This window comes from Coffea arabica, chromosome 2e (genome assembly GCF_036785885.1).
Source record: "Coffea arabica cultivar ET-39 chromosome 2e, Coffea Arabica ET-39 HiFi, whole genome shotgun sequence".
Lineage (NCBI taxonomy): Eukaryota > Viridiplantae > Streptophyta > Magnoliopsida > Gentianales > Rubiaceae > Coffea > Coffea arabica.
In genome coordinates this window covers 16817309-16835287 of record NC_092313.1, presented here as the reverse complement: position 1 = coordinate 16835287, position 17979 = coordinate 16817309, and the positions used below count along the sequence as shown (strand labels likewise).

The 17979-nt window shown below is 34.9% G+C and overlaps 1 protein-coding gene across 3 annotated transcripts; it reads right to left on the bottom strand.

Annotated features, from left to right (window-relative positions):
* Positions 1-14790, bottom strand: LOC113731326 (uncharacterized). Of its 3 annotated transcripts, none has more exons than XM_027256527.2 (23): positions 14309-14790; positions 13871-14202; positions 13090-13193; positions 12871-12939; positions 12036-12096; positions 10945-11084; positions 10209-10398; positions 9663-9724; positions 9315-9403; positions 8038-8110; positions 7896-7955; positions 6575-6721; positions 6375-6413; positions 6238-6275; positions 5674-5760; positions 5375-5540; positions 3975-4052; positions 3456-3589; positions 2163-2239; positions 1696-1765; positions 1517-1582; positions 463-611; positions 1-370 (listed from the first exon to the last, which is right to left on the bottom strand). In XM_027256527.2, the coding sequence occupies exons 1-22, from the start codon at positions 14366-14368 to the stop codon at positions 477-479; spliced, it is 2277 nt and encodes a 758-aa protein (XP_027112328.2). In that variant the 5' UTR covers positions 14369-14790; the 3' UTR covers positions 1-370; positions 463-476. The 3 variants fall into 3 exon arrangements, with proteins under 3 accessions (XP_027112328.2, XP_027112327.2, XP_027112329.2); XM_027256526.2 differs by having other exon boundaries at positions 1-348; positions 14309-14537; XM_027256528.2 differs by having other exon boundaries at positions 1-348; positions 5375-5537; positions 14309-14508.
* Between the last annotated feature and the right edge of the window lie 3189 nt (positions 14791-17979).

The window sequence follows — 17979 nt, the reverse complement described above, 5'->3', positions numbered from 1 at the left end:
TGAACGAAAAGTAAACGCAAAGTAACTCGCACATGTTCGCGTGATTGTGAATTTGGAACGAGTTCTAGTTCCAAATTATCATTCCTGCGAGTACAAAGCAATTTTCTCCTACGTATAGGTTTTCTTATGTGTCTGCGAGTACAGTAACAAGCTTCAGTGGCCTCAGTTACACGGTGGAAGACTGGAAAAACTACCCCACTTTCAGTTCAAGTCAAAGCAATAAAGCGATCAGGATCACATCCCATCAAACGCATTGTACTGCCCCGTCATACGTCCCAAATGTACTGCACTTCTCCTCAAATGCATCTCGTCTTCAGTGATCATGTATTGTCAATCGTCACACTGGCTCTGTCAAATAACTAAGTCAGACCTGTAGAAAGCAGGTGCTAACCGCTTATGTTCATAATTTCGCAAAGAATGCTTTTTTCTACAGATCGAGCAAAAAAAAAAGGTTGGATTTACCCGGAGTAGCATATTCAGCTTTGCTTTATTATCAGTTCAATGTCAGCTCCAACTTCAGCAATCTTCGTGGCCTTAGATGCTTTTGCTGCTTTTGCAATGCTTTCCACATCGAAGTCGACAGCTATTTTTCTAACAAGGCCTTCAAGCATCTGAATTTCGCACAAATATGTAACTAACATGAGCGAAATGGAGAAATTTCACAAGTTAATTTTTAAAACAAGAACAGCCTAGCCAAAAGATGATTATCACATTGACTACCTAAGAAAGTTGAACCCCAAACATGGAAGAAGGATATAGGTGCAAAGGCGCTGAAAACAACAGCAGAATTTCATTTACGGACCACAGATTTGCTTCCATTGCATATGTGCAGAAAAATCATACTTCTCAAATGAGCAATGACCTATCTGCAAAATTCTATGTGCGAAGTCCAAATGTTCTCAGCGAATGTAGTGTATAAAATCTTATCAGGGGCAGGGAGAAATCAGATTGACCACCTTGATTGCAGAGATTACAAAAGCTGAACATAGTCACAGTTACATCCTCCTTACAGCTTGTGAACATTGCTTTTGAAAACTGAGAATCTAGCTAGCAGCAACCAGGCTTACACCATTTTAATCTTCACAATTGCATAGGGCAACCACTTGCTACTCAATAAACAATTTAGTATCTATTTTTGCAAACTACTCTATTTTCTCTGAACTTACAGGGCTACTGTCTCCTCTGCCAGTGGCCTTCCATCTTTGCTCAACATTCTCATAATCAAAGGTCATGGAAGATTTTAAATGTACTAGCATTTACCAAATTAACAAATCTATCTCCATAGAGAACCAGAAAGACTATAGTGTGACTTCACCAGTTGGTTAAGCAGCCCCTGTTGCTTTGCCAATGCTTGAATTTTTGCCCTAAAATTCCAATTAATTCCATCTTACATTTTATACTTTTACTACAATTTGAAGCATCAAATGAAGTTTGAGATTTAGAGCATGAAAAGTAGGGAGAGATTAGAATCAAAGTAACTACAACTACAGAAACAAAGAAAGAAGCTCGAACTTACCAAAGATCCAATGGCAACCAAAGCCCGAAATCTGGAATCGGTATCAAGACTTTCATCTTCTGCAATCTTTAAGATCAGAGGAGAAAATACATAATGTGAAATATACGGTCCTGTTAAACACCAAAAGACATTTAAATAGGAACATTTATTTTTCACTAAATGAGATTAAAAGACATTACCTCAAGTGCTGCCGAAAGAACTTGAGCTTGCCCTTCTTCATCCTTCTTTTCAATCAGTAGAATGGCATAACTGAAAATACCACAGAATGATAGCCAAGAGGTAGAAGGTAATAGGAAGAAAACTTGTAGTCAAGAAACAGCCAGCTTAAACAAAAAGACAATTACTTTCAGTAATACCAATTATAAACAGAGATGGACACAAAAAGGCTTTCTGCCTGACAAGAAGAAAACAGAATGGTGGAAGTGGAACAGATATTGTCAAAACTGTGCAATTAGCAATAACCACAAGCTAATAAAGGACAAAAGAATAAAGAGTTCAATTAGCATGCTCGATACATGACAACAACAGAGCATAACAAAATATTGCAATAAACTGTTTAAAAAGATTTTTTGGTCAAACACGGCAGAGATTAGCGTCAGAATATAGCAACTACATTATAGGAAATGATTGTTCACAAGGTACATACTTGAGCATCAAAGTTGAGTAAGCCACTTGTATGTTTTTATTTGAAGATGAGTAACTACTTGAGAAGGCATCCAGTATCTACAAGATCATTAAAAAAGACATCAGAAAAAGTGAAATTCAGTAAGCTATCAATGGACAAGGAAATATGGATGCATAAGCTAAGCACGCGCAACTTGTACAGTACAACAACAGCATTCTTGCATAGATTCAGTTATCAAATTGTTACCAAACTTGAAACACAGAAAAAGAAAAGGCACAAAAACAAAATACTAGTTTAGTCAAAGTAAATCACTAAAACTTCCCATTAGAACTCTTCATTACATAAACAGCCAAAGATATAAGCCATAGGCTCCAAAACCAGAAAGCATGCGCAAAGCTAAAGGAAGGCAAGCTTCTGGTGAAAATATAGGGCAACTATACAATAGGCACTCCAAATTATGTACCTTCATAGAAACCAACAAGCAGCAGCGAAGACAGCTGGGGTAATGGACAAAAACAATTCATATTTTTGCCCCTGCTTAGTTGATTTACATAGCTAAAGGGAATAGAAACAAATAACATTAATGCCATTTGTGAGCTGTTCAGTCTGTACTTTGGTATTTATCTGTTTCCACTCTAGTAACATAGGTGAGCAAGAAGCTGATAAATTAAATCAGATTAAACATTGAAATTGCAATCATTTCCTAACTTTTTTATTAGGACCATGATTTAATCCTTTAGCCAATGAAAGGGGAAACTATGAACAAATTCATGCAAAAAGGAAAAAAAAAGAACTAGGGGTATATTGCTAGTTAATCAAAAACAAAGTTTGATGCTAAACTTACCAATCATATGAATGAAAACATCTATTAACAAATTGCTGATATATAAAGATTAACTATTCCTCCCATTCTACTTCTTCCCAATGGAATCTAGAACCATAAGCAACTTGTGCAGGTTAATTACATATTGAAGAAGTTTAGATAAGATTTTCCCAAAGGGGTAAGAAATCAATAACAAAAATGAAGAACAGAAGTAGTCATCTATTCTTTGCCTTATTCACACCATTGAACGAAATTTCCGCACAAGAGAAACAGAAAACAGGAATAACAATACGAGTAAGATCAAATATGAGGGAAATTATTTTTAATTTTCAATTATTTTGCCCTCATTCCATTTGGAAACTAACCATCTCATATTCAACAATTTGTTTTTAATCTTTTCTATCTTCATGAAACTGCACCCACTGAAGTGAATCTCTAACTCCATCCCTGCAGACAAAGTACATAATTCTGAGAAAGATCTCGTCACTAACCTCAGCACGCTTTTTCTGTAGCCAGTCATGGTACATTGAATTCTTGAAGAGATTTGCTACAGCTCGGATGCTGGTCAGAAGGTTTGGTGGAAGAGGAGAACTTGTGACCTTCTTAGCTAACTCCACAAACACATCTGGTGAACCAAGTTGAAGATTACCAAAAATCAAAATGCAAACACCGAAATGGCTTAACTTATGGACAACACATTACATCACAAGACGAGTATATTGGTTAGCCATTTAAATAAAGCAGGACGCTAAAGGACCTTCAATTTACATAGCCTGATAACATAAACCAACACTCTGTTGATTATTAAATAACAATTGTGAAATAATTGCTCATATATCCATAACAAATTGGTGCTCTGACCAAGCAAGTAGGTTACTATTAGGCAGGAAATGCCACTAACGTTGCCGAAAAATCTTATAGGAAACTGCTAGAGTAATTTTAAAATGAACATCATAACCAATTCCATGGAATCTGCAACACATAGAGCGTAACAGGAATCTAATTAGTACCATTTCCATCACTTGTATTCTTGAGAAGTACTGTTGCTCCATCAGGGTGTAGTATTACCATCCGCAAAAGATCAACAACTGCAAAAAAACTAACAACATTAAGAGACTCTGCGTGGTGACCAGTCCCCACAAGCAAAAAAAAAAAAGCCAAAACTGGCAAAGGATTCTCATTCAATTTTTGTCATATGCATCAGAAGAATAGACAGGGTTATTATCATTTTATCCCCTTAAACTATATCACTACTATCAGTTTACCCCCTAACGTTATCTTTTAGTCACTTTACCCCCATAAGTAATTCAACTCAACATGTTAAGAAATTTTGGACAAAAATACCCTTTTATTTTATAGCATTACTACATTTTTATTATCACTTTATTCGTTTGGATTATAGTGATACAATCACTTTAGTTCGTAACATTATTTTTTAGGCATTTTACCTCATCATTAATCTAACTAGTATGGTCAAAAAATTTTAAATATATTTACCCTTTTTTATATATAATTAAAAATAAAAAAGTTGTAATGGTTATTCTTCCTTTTTTTTCACTTTAAGAGATCGAAAAACATAAAAATAAAAGGGTTTTCTCAAATTTCTTTGTTTCACACTTATTAATACTAGAAAAAGAAAAAGAGATAGGAAAGAAGGAGACAAAAAATTAGATTTTTCAAAAAAAGAAAATAAAGAAAAGTCTAACATTATCGTATTACTTTAAGGTTGTCGAGATTAGAATTGGAATTTGGTCGTAAACAAAAAAGTGAAATAATTTTAAAATAATAAAAGTATTTAATTCTCTCTCTCTCCCCCTCCCACTCTCCATCTTTCTATTATTTTTTCAATATTAATAAGATTGCCAAGAAGAAAGAAATTAATAATTTGACTCTTTTTTTTATACTAAAAAGGAGATGAGTCACTCTAAATCTTTTATTATTTTTATTATGCAAAGAGGAGGGTATTTTCTTCTAAAGTTTTTTAACTTGCTAAGTTGGTTTAATAGTAGGATAAATTGCCTAAAAAATAACTCTAGGGGGTAAATTGATAATGAGACTATATTTTATGGGGGTAAAGTGATTATAATTTTAAGGGTTAAACATGTCTTTTCACTTTAATTAACAAACTCCGTTAAATTTGACCGTTAGTCTTGGGGGTAAAGTGACTAAAAGATAACGTTAAGGGGGAAACTGATAGTAGCACCAAATGTTAAGGGGGTAAAGTGATAATAACCCGAATAGACATGACTGTCTCATTCAATTTTTATTTTAAACAACAGGCATCACCAATTAATTCAGCAATATTCAACATCTGGTTCCAACTAAACCACAGTTCGATGGATATGAGAATTAATGGAATGCAAGGAGCAGGAAGGGACACAAATACTGGTGAATAAGAAAACAATACCACCTGGGAATATCATTTCAACAGGCCAACTATTCAGCAACTTCAGCACCAAATCCACATCACCATCTGAAAATTTACTACTGTGGTAGCGTGATGTGTCCTTCAAAATCTTAACAATGTTTCCAATTCTTGACATTTCAGCATCTGGAACTGACAAATGCTTGTTCTTCTTTATGAAGAACCAAACTCAGATGTAAGAAAATTATTGAGCACATAAAACACATTAGGAGGGGCAAAGGAACAAATATACAAGAAACTGAACAATACATAAAACTATTTTGATAGATAAGCACAAACTTTACCACGTCAGAAAGTAGAGTACTGTTGAACTCTGCAATTTTCTTCAAAATACCATCGAACGGCGCTACGTCAAAGACGAGCATTCCTTTCTGGGTAACAAAGTTATCATACGTTATTAGATAACAGTCAACAGTATAATCACAATCTAATAAAAAAAGATACTTTTTTCAACTAAAACTTACCACATATTTTCTACTATTTCCAAGTTATGAATATGTGAAAACCAGATTGCATGTCTTATCCAAACACACAACACAAAGCCAAAGACTGAAGAAGAGGATTTTTCCAGGATATCACATAATAGGGCATAATTGAACATTCAACTTTAATTGTCAAAGCAAGAAAATTTACAACTTTCTCATGTCACTATATTTCAAAAATTATGTCAGAATAAAAGAGTACACAATATTCTCAAATTGACTGCTTTGATAAGCATCTCTCTCTTCACCAAGAGTGCCAGGTATGGACAAATACAAGGTATACAAGAAACCATTTTAGACAGCGTTGCAAGTGAACAACTTCATGATCTCAATCCTAGGTGCAAAAGGTACTCGTAAAGAGCTCACCTTGGGAATATGCTTAAAGGTAGGCTTTTCCACAGAGGCTGTTAAAAAGGAGAAAGCAGAACTCTAAGTTTCCAAAATGGGAAAAACTAAAGAGCTAAGGTGATAATTATAAAATCTCATCAACATTGAAAGTATACCTTCTGATTTTGAAGGTTGTCCAGGGATATAAGCACCGGCTGAAATTTAAATTGCCCATGAAAGTTAGGGGAAAGAGGAGGTATTTAGTCAATGATCCAGGAAACAAATTTGAAAAACAAGAGATGTAGTTAGTCAAAAAAGCACCACATGAACCAACTCCAACAATAATTATGCAGCACCAATTATGATCTATACTTACACCCAGTAAAGGGATCACGGAAAGATGGATCAAGAGAAAAGTCTTTTTGTCCCGTATTTTGCAGTATAAACTCCACAATCTGTTGGCGATAGGATAGGGGAAGATTCTCCTTAAGCAGCCACTTATCAGCAGCAGCATAAGGATTATCTGTGAAATGGACACCAAGAGAACAATCACTAAAAGTCCAACAACCAAATACATGATTTGGATCTGTTTTATGTGAACATGTTAATAATGATGCCAGTGACAAAACAATCATACTCCACTAATTGCACAGCATCAAGATACTTTTCCTCAAGCTTTCATATTTGTTGCTTAAATACCAGTAAATTTTTGGAAAAAAAGAGAAGAAACCAAATGGGAAATAATGCCAGATGCAAAGCAGGCTCACAACCATAGTCAAGGTAACAGCACGTAGGTAAACATCCCACATGATGTAGAGATACTGGCAGCACAACTCACTGTCACTTCCTTTTATAAATTTTGATGAACGCATAAATAGACCGTACTTCCTTCTTTTGCTTATTTTAGGCAAAAAGCTGATCTAGGATAATTTTATTCGTGTTTTTTGATTACTCTGCTTTAGCTCGAAAAAACTGTAATAAAATATTTGAGAGATCCCCCAGAGATGATCTTCTAAAACCTCACTTACAAAAGCATCTGGGAAAAAAGAATCCTTTCAGTTCTCTGAACAGCTTGGGGGGGGGGGGCCAAAAAAAAAGAATTACCACTTTCAGCAGCTGTAGAAAATGTATAGCAAACAAGAACAAGCACTCTGAATACACAAATAACTGAGACCAAGGAACTTCCTACAACTTACACAATCTATCTTGTAAGTTTGCATAATAGCATTTGCCAAAGTTCACCAGTCTGAAATAGCAATACAATTGAAAGCAGTAATGCAAAAGAATCCTTTCATATAAGCATTAGATGACCAAAGAATTTGCTCATTCAACCAAGACGGCTCTCCAGATTAACTCAAAAACGTCAATTTCTTACACCTCAATGCCATTTTCAGTTAAAAGCATCTCCTTGCTCCGCTCCCCAAACAACTAGAGTACTCACCCATCCAGTGTTCCATCTTGTCACCCAGTAGCGTTAGACTCCACACAACGTACATCTATGTATTTTCCATTCCATTAAAATATGAAAAGTGCGTCATGGAGATTCCCAGCTAATTTAATAAATAATTAACATCATGCAATAAAAAGAATATTGTTGGAAATGAGATAAAAAACTATCAAATACCACAGCCCAATTACTTTGATTGGCATAAAGACGGTGTTAACTACCAAAGAAGGAGACTAAAAGAACATAGTACCTGAGCGATTATATGGCAATTTACGAATAGGCTCTCCATCTCCAATATCAACATCAAACACTGAATATTACAGGCACCAGATTGTCAATAACAAAGAAACACATACAAATGAAAAGCAAATCCTAAAGGGGAATTAGCTAACCATAATCATACTGAATCCCGTCAAGAACAGGACGAGTCAAACTATCATCAGGTCCATCAATGACTTCACCAATCTGAATTTCAATAAAACCACATATACACCATTTATTAAAAGTTCTAAAAACATAAAAAAATTAAAATTGGACATATATTTTACAAAAGATCATTACAAAAGGAAGAAATTGAATATAATTTTTTCACACCAATACTGAAGAAAGTCTTCATACTCATTTTCAGTCTTTCAGCAGCCAAACAGGGAAGTTTGACCAGCACAATGACAGAATGATTCCAAAAATTTAGCAGACTTTTTGTAGTTGTTAATAGGGGCAATTTTGCTGACTACTCCGTCCTTCAGTGCAATGAGTTTTGAACAAATTTTTTGTCCAAGTGCCATTTAAACAGAAAAATGAACTAAAATTTGCATTTAAAAATACACTTCAAAATGCTTCAAGTAAATATTGAAGGTTGCTACAAGTTCCTGTTTTAGTATAAAATGCCAAGGCTGAAAAGGATGAATTGTCCTGCAAATCCAGGTCAGAAGAGGATATTGATCGGCTATACATGTTAATGTGGTTTAAAAAGAACAAACTTTACACACTTGTGCGGAAAGAAGACCTTATATGAGGGTAGAAAAAAGTCACCATGATCAACCTTACATCACCTAGATCCACCAACTTTACATCACCTAGATCCACTGGAGTTGCATTAGATACCAATTCTTTGTCATCAGTCTAATGGTTAACTCAACAGGTAGATCATGAACTAATACACCTCAATTTTAGTTTCATGCAAATCAATTTAGGAACTTTGTGAGTTTTGCAGAAACCATTTACCATCCAGACAATTCAACAATGACCAAAGGGATCCCGTTAAAATGTAAATGGGTCAAATGACAACTTTTAAAAACCTAGGTGTTCTAATTTATTACCTACCATGTTTACATTCTCTCATTGAAATAGTTGCTGCTCATTCTCTTTACTAAAGCAGAAATAACTAAATTAAGGTTTATCAATGCAGTAAAGATGGAAAGAATTTGATGTAACAAACACAGAAGTTCAGAGTCAAACCTTCACAAAAGACAATAATTGAGCAGTTCAGAGTCAAAAGTAACAAACACGGAAAAGATGAAATAAAAGAAAATTAGCTACAAAAGACCAAATGGAAATGCTGCTATTCTTTTCTGATCAGCTGCCATGAGACACTGGGCACAAAGATAAAAGGTGGGAAAAAACAATTATGATTACAGGAATCTATTATTAACAGAAAACCAAATATTACTTTATCCCACTTGTATTCTCTCATATTCCATGTATATGCCACACCATTGTCCCCTTCTCGTACTACTTTTGTCTGCCCATCACTGGTTCCTGATCAGCATATTATCAGAATAAAATTAAACAGGAATTGAAGGAGGCACCTCTAGATTTATAAAAGCATTCCAGCCGTAGAAAGAGCCAGTTCAATAAAGCTCATGTTGTAACATCATATGTTACGTAGACACAACACCATTATCATTTTAAACAGAGTTTCTACTATCATAATTCAATGAACCGTCATTAACAGTACATCTAATGCTTAATAAAGCAACTAAGCAATATTTTCCACTAAACAAAACTATAACTAAACCTGGAGTCTGTAGAGCATCCAGCCCTGGTAAATCTTCCAACTTCAATCCACCAACTCTCTTCCTAATACAAAATGAAACAGAAGTTAAGAGCATTACACATTCATAAAACTGAAAAGCCAAATTTTGCATTCATAACCTAACCAACAATTCCAGTATAATGCTGCCAACTGTAATTCATGTCATGCTACAAAAAAGTTATCAACAAAGAGAATTATGTACTCATGTCTCCTCTCAAGATAAAACCACAAACCGAGCAACAAACAAGGGTATTAGCGCGAGAGGGGGTAGAAGGCAGGGGAAGAGAAAGAGCACAAGGTCAAGACAAAACTACTACATTCCTTTTGGATTTGAGGACCAGTTGATAACAAAGCACGGAAGGGAAATTAGAATCTGATGCAACCACCAAAACCAAAAATTGCAGTGATACTGATTTCACTGACTAGAGCTTATCAAACTCATAAATTCCTACCAATATAGCTCATAGAAAATATACCCTGAAAGCTAAAAGTTAAAATTTAACTAGAAGACGAGTTTAGATGTTATACCTACTACACTTGTATTGAGAAACTTGAGAAGAATATGATTCAAGTTCCAGCAAGTCGGCAATTTTATCCTGATGTACTGTCCAAATGCGGACAACACCATCAGAACATGCTGTCACAATGTCTCCATTTTCCAGGAATTTGGCATCCCAAACACAACCAGGGTGCTCTATGCTCTGAACACAAGCTCCATCTACAGCACAAAATAATGCTGTTCGTAAGGGGAAGAAAATGTGGCTCAAGTAAAAGAAACCAACAAATTCAAGGACGACCAAATTTCATCCACCATGAAAGTCCCTGTACCAAGTCCAGAACAGTTACTTCATACAACATAAGCATGCTTCTACTAAGTGATAAATAGTCAATACGGTTTTTATTATGTATTCACATTCAGAAACAATTAAATAATAAATACAGAAGGGGGGAAAAAAGACCAGCCACTTGTTGCTGAATGACTCTTTGAACAAGCCATTTCTTGAAATCACTTCACATAACACTTATAACAAGTTCTCTTTTTCAATGCTAAACTCAGACTTTAAGCCATGTTACAAGGGGAAAAAGGTCAATGGCTATGGCTTTGCGAAGGCAGAACCCAAACAAAATGTAGAATAATTGAATACCACTAACCATAAAAGATATCGTCAACAAACTAAAAAAGTTGATCAAGCAAACGAATTGTGGTGTTAATCAATATTGCAGAACCAACTTCGAAGATGAAAGCCAGTCTAAAACACATTACCTTTCCATATTTTAGCAAAACAATCCTCGCTGCCACTGACAATAAGCCCAGAAACATGGGCATCTACAGAATAGACAATAGAAGTGTGACCAACCATCTCCATTAGAAGCTGACCACTAAGCGCCCACAGCCTCATCGAACTGCATTCAAAGAAACAGGAATTAAATTTATGCAGATTAGAGACAAAAAATGACTAATATCTCCACCTTACAAAGAAATAAAGTAGAACAGATTGGCACAAAGACGTGCCTAAAAGTAAAAAGGGATTCTCTAAAAACAGCTAGAATAAGATCACAGAAAATACAAAGAAAAGAAAAAGACAAAAGAAATCCCAGCATGGGATTTTAACTAAAAAAAAAAAATCTAACCCATATAAAAACCAGGAAAAGACATGAGCATGAATATTATGCCGCTTCCAGTGAAATTCTTGTAACAAGGCCCAAAAAACAGTAGCAATTCAACAAGCAAATATAATGGTTCAACCTTCCCTAATGCACTCCCTCTTCTCTCTTCTGTCTGCATGTTTACAATTTGTCTTTTAAATCAATTCCCCTGCTAGAATTTTTCCTTGATTTAGGCCAAGCCCACCCCAACTGTGGCAACAGGCTGTTGCAAGTTTCGACCTTAAGCCTAGCTTACCTAATAGTAGACAAGATGATAAGCTACCAGAATCAACCACTGGCATCTTGGTGGAATAGCCATTGCTTTAGGATTAACACCAAGTAGTCATCAAAAAACATTCACTAGTATTTTACCAAGGCTAATTCATTCTGCAATGTAGTCCTTTTATCAGCCTAACTTAAGCCTAGCTTACCTAATAGTAGACAAGATGATAAGCTACCAGAATCAATCACTGGCATCTTGGTGGAATAGCCACTGCTTTAGGATTAACACCAAGTAGTCATCAAAAAACATTCACTAGTATTTTAACAAGACTAATTCATTCTGCAGTGTAGTCCTTTTATCAGCCTAACGTTGACCATGAGCTGATGTCCCTCTAACTGAATGGACATAAAGACAAATGTCTTGCACCCTTCCTTGTGAGGATCAACAATTATAGTGAATCCATTGAAGAGAAAAAAGAATCTTACCCATCATGTGATGCAGAGATAATTCCTAAAGCTGGCATAAAGGCCAAGCCTCGAACAGTATCTGCAAAATGAAGAACATTAACACAACTACAAATCTTAAATACTGCACATGGTAGAGCTGACCAGTTTGAAAAGCAAACAGTCAATAAAGTTGTTCATGTCTAACATAGCCATCGATGCTAATCGGCCTTCAAACATGCAAGACCACAAAGAAAGATGCATTCTTAGCCAGCATTGCTTCATTATTCCAGCTGACCCCACTTAAGCCCAAGCACTAGCGCACCTCAACCACAAAATTCCCCTCACCAACCAAATTTTCTATTGCTGAAACAGTGGCTTTTCCTCCACCATAATAAGTACCATCTAAGGAGGTCCACTAAAAGATTGATATTTTATTTTTCACATATCAGCAATGACAGTCAGCTTCCAACTTATGAACTATCATATAACTGTCATGCTCCATGCACTTGAATGGATCTCAATTTCTGTCAGGGTAACATATCCCTTAGCCTCAATGCTCACTTTCTCAAAATTTGGCCTCTTTGTTTACCTAGAATAACCTATATTCCTAGGTATGATTATCAAGCCAAAAAACCAAAAGTTTGACCAAAAAGTAAACAGTGACCAAAAAATAAGGAGTCGTTTAAATGATCCAGTAGAAAGATTCATATTGAGATAGAGTGAGGAAAGGAGAGCACAAGCGCATGAATGTTCATACCCATTAAGCAGAAAACAAGATGAAAAAGAAAAAAAGTACTACAGCTAAGGAACATGAATGTTCATATATTCAAGTATACGAGCTGGGAGGATGAACAAAAAGAAGGCCAACATTAACCTGTATGTCCCACATAAGTGTGTACACAGCTCCTCCCTTTCCACAGCTTTAAGGTCATGTCACTTGAACCTGAGTACCATAGCAAACATTATTTATCAACCACTCATGTTGTAATTAGGGGAAGAAATTCTATTATCAGACATTTAGTATCCTGACAGTGCAGAGAGTGAAAATTGGTACTTCTAGAAAATTTTGATAACATAAATATGACATCTGCACCTGTAACAAGCTCGCCGGAGGGCAACTTAATAACCGCTTGGACTGCTGCTTTATGTGCTTCCCAAACCTCAACTAGTTGGCTTTTCTTCCATCTTCTTAGTGTGCTGAGATGATGAAAGCAGTAAATCAGCTATCATACTCGAAGTCAAACAGGTCCTAGCCTTCCAAAGAAAATATTCTCATCCTCTAGTTAGTTTAAACAAGAGTCTTTTTTACTTCAACAATGTTTAAAGAAGTATGAACACGTAAGTGAAATAAATGACAATGGTCTCTCTCTCTCTCTCTCTCTCTCTCTTAAATAAAACCAAGTACTCAATCTTCTGCACATCTATATTTGCTCTTCCATTTATTAATTTTTTTTGGCTATATGTACTTTTAACATATATATTCGCCATCAGGGTCAATAGAAGTATGCAACATTGAGTTTTTGGAAAAATTCCTGATGCTTTAAATTAAAACAGATGGTCCAAATAACAGCTGAGGGACATTTTTACATCATTTCACGTCCATATGCCATGTAAAAACTGTTTTCATTGTGCAATCTATTTTTCCCTGTCTCTTATGTGAGGCATTGAACATGGAAAAATCCAATGTTTATAGGCTACTTAGAGATTATTCAACAAAACCAATTAGACGAACACAAGCGCATGGCATTACATATTCAACCTTTCAATTGATCATTTTCAAACTTAAGCAGTCATGAGTTCCTCAAAAAGGAAAGAAGGAGAAAAAAATGAAGACACATCAAACCATAATAAAATGCTGAACGTATGTCAAGTACCAATCAACGGACGTGGAGACAATATCAGAGCCATCCAAGAAGACACCAGTGACTTGCAATTGATGCCCCTTCAGTACATGTTCCTTCTCTCCAGTTGCCAAATTCCAGACAAAAACAAGCGTATCCATCCCACCAGAAACGAGTCCCCCCTCCGGGAACTCATCGCTCGGTGGAATCCAAGCCAATGGCCCCACAAAACTCGTATGTCCCAATAGAATCTTTGATAGAGTATAATCCCTATTGTTGGACTGATCCAAAGTCCAAAACCTGACCGTTCTATCTCTCGACGACGTCGCAATGCCGACATTGTCACATATGCATATCCCACGAGCCTGAAAGCATAGCACATCCAGCAAATTAATATCAATAATCTATAGCACAGTTAATTTTTTCAGATATCCATAGAAAAATTTTTCAAGATTCAGGGAAAATTCCTACATCGTCTTCGTGGCCGCGGAGCTGGGAACTTAGTTTGTACTCTGTGAAGTCGATATCCATTGGTAAATTGCTGGAAGTTTAGTTTTGCTGAGCGCGATACGTATTAGGGTTTTAGGGCTATGTGATCAGCCCTCCGGGACGCTCCAGCTGAGTTTTACGGTGCCCGGAATCTTTTGCTTTCTCTCCACGTTGTTGGTTTTGTCTTCCTACTTTTGCTTCTTCTTGTTCTGCATTCCAAAGTCAAATTGAGGTCCAATTTAAGTTTACGGGTATCATCAATCTGCTCAGCGGAGTCTAGTTGAGTCGAGTGGAGTCCAGTAGCAAGGATGTTCACTTATTTAGGCTTGTAAGTAAATTGTTTGTGCGATTTAGTTCAACGAATTTTTGTGGGTAAAACCTCAAACGCAATTTTCATTTTTTCTTTGTTCAGAAAGAAAGTACGCAAATTTCAACAAAAAGAAGTTGACAATAGATTTTGTTCTGAACATTGATTATAATGACCAACTAATTCGAAGCATAATATTGCTCGAAAATCAAACTTAAATTTCAAGTGGATTGACCGTACCTAATTATTTGGAAAATTTTTATTTTTGCTTATATGATAAACACATGTTTTCGACTATTTTTTCAAATTATATTTTTATCATACATACATCAAATCACAAAAAATTATTACGCTAATATTCCAAAAAATGTATATAATAATTGTTCTATCCAAACAAACCTACCAGATAATCAATTTAAGCTTCAAGTAGGTGTAGTTTAAATAAAAAATGTAAAATAGCTTTTTGTTTTCCTCTCAAAATATTCTAGTCTCTACTAACCTTTAAAGGCATAAAAAGGGGCCATGAGAAAGAAAATTTTGATGGTAAAAGAAAAAAAAAAGGAAATATTTCATGACATTTCTACTAGTTATTCTTATGTGAAAAATGTTTGGACGATTTTAACTTCGTGACTATGAGCTGTGGCTTGCTCTCAAAACTATAAGTTATTAATTGATTGTAATTACAAATTAATCATCAATACAATCCGTACATGAACAACGAGCATTTTTTATTTTTTTGTTTCATGACATTTCTACTGGTTAAACTAGGTATAAATAACCGCTTCCTCCCATTTATTCTTTATTGGTAAGTGCCTGGATTTAGGCCCATCAGAGCGGTTTTCTATACCTTTCGGCACCAACTTTTCTGCTCAAGTGCCGTGCAATTGGCCTTTGGTCCAATTTCTTTCTTGTAAAGAAAGAAAGGAAAAAGAAACTAGTTTAGCGGTGAAGCTTCGGATGGCAACGAAAGCGGATTTCCAATTCGGAGGCATGAGACGGGTGGGGCGAGAGAGAGGGAACTTTTATTCCCATCCCTCACCCGTCTCTAGTATTAACTAAATATATATATATATATATAATAATTAATATATCTATTTTTTCAATGTTAAACTTTTTTTTTTGTGTTTTGTTACGTTAAACTATTAGTGGTACTAATTTTCCTAATAACAATACTAATGTTTGCTATTTTTCGTATGGGCTGTGAAACTAGTCTGTCAATAGCTATGTGAAGAGAATTTAGCAGCCATAACCATGTTTTGTTCCTCAAAACCTCTTCTCTTAAATTTCACTTGTGCATTTCTACTTCACTCTCTCTATTTATTTCTTTAAGCTTTTGTTCCATCTCCTGAATCCAAATAGAAAAGTTTGATATTTGTTTCTTTTTTTTTTTTTCAAACGTTCAATATTTGTTTCGATCACACAAAAATGCTCAAATGATAGTTATAGAGAGGTCTGCATGAAGTTTCGAGTTTTTTCATAATTATTTCCTCCAGTTGTTTGGTTTGAAAAATTGTTATGTTTTTCGTGAACACATTTTTCCTATCACCTTTTTACCTCAAATATATCAAATTATTATAGTAATTTTTCTACAAAAAATCAAGAAAAATGCAATCCAAACAAAACCTTAGTCCAGCCATCAACGTACAAACAAGCACTCTAACTAGAGATGATTCTTTTTGAGAATCCCTTCATGATGCACCATATTCAACTACAAACAGCTTATCCCTCAAGAAATGATTCAAAAGAGGGGAAAAAAAAGGTGCCTCCATGGATACTTGCAGGAAAGTGAGATACAGCCGAGGGTAGGGATGGGGAGAGTTATATGACACTGGGGTGAGGATAGGGCAAGGCTCCTCCAACCCCAAACTCAGCCCATTGTCATCTCTAGTACTGACCTGCACAATTTTACATAACCTTTTTCTATTTATTTTGGGAAGCCCATCATTTGTTATAAAAACCATTGACGTATATTTTAGAATTTTAGCATTTCAATAACAAAATATAAACAGTTTGTATCGTGTGTAGAGAAAAACTTAAAAAAAAATGAAATTACAAATAAAGGGCCACAAGTAGACATATCAATGGGTAGAGTTTAGATTGGATTCATTTAATCCAGGTTTAAACCTATTAAATTTAGTTAGATCCAAACCTATAACCAAACCCTTATGGATCCAAAAAAGTAAATTCAAACCCAAACTTTCATGGGTGTAGGTATCCAATAGGTATTCATGAGTATTTTTATGAACATATAACGAAGAACTAAAGTAAACTTGTTTTAAAAGGATTGATCTTTCCTACATTAACAGTGTATACACTGTCAATATTGAATGAATGACAACCATGAAAAAGTTGAATTTGAACTCTAACTTTTGCATATGTGTCATGATCCAACGGTGATAGTGTATATACTATCAATGTATATAAAATTTACTCACTTTAAAAATATATAGAGTTCAAAAATAACATGAATACCGTCCAATTTTTGTTTTTAAATAATAAACTTAATATTCAAGAAGTTGAATGTAATATTATGAACTCAAAGAAAGAACTATTATCAATTAATTCTATTTATTTTCAAAACTTCATATGCATCCACGGAGACTCACAATATATAGATGAGATTAGGTGGTTTTTTTTAGGTTAAGAGCATATCATTTAATCTAACAGTCATGAAATTTTACTGTATTTGATCCAACAGCCATAAAATATTAGATTATTTTATAAATTTAGTTAATTTATTTATACATATGTGTGGATAGGATTTGATTTGAATTTGGATTTGGATTTGAGTATTGATCATAGGAAATTAAACCCTACTCGAACCCATGACACTCTAACAGCGTCTGGGCCAGGATTTGGGTATGATTTGAATTTGAGAAATTAAATCCAAATCTTACACAAGTATACTGGGTCTGGATTGGATTTGGGTAAACTTAGATCAATTGACATGTCTAGTCACAAGCTTTTGCTCATTGGTCATTTCAAAGTTTCATGTTTTAATTCCTTCCCTTTTCCCACCTCTCAGCATCATTAAATTTTCTTTTATTTTTTTGCCTTAAAATTTTTAGATAAGGATACAGTTCCAAACTATGCATCATGCAATAATAGTGGATGATTTTAGACAAATATGAAGTGATGGTTGATTACTAGAAAAAGATTGTGGTTCTGTACTCTACCATTAATTTGGGTTAAATGTGCTAAACCCTTATGAACTTTATTTTTAGTTGTGTTTTGTCCTTCTGAACTCATTAAATAAGTACTTTACCCTTCCAATTTGATATTTTAAGACAAAAGTGCCTTTAATATTTTATGTTGTTTTCTTTTTTATATATTTATTTCTTAATTT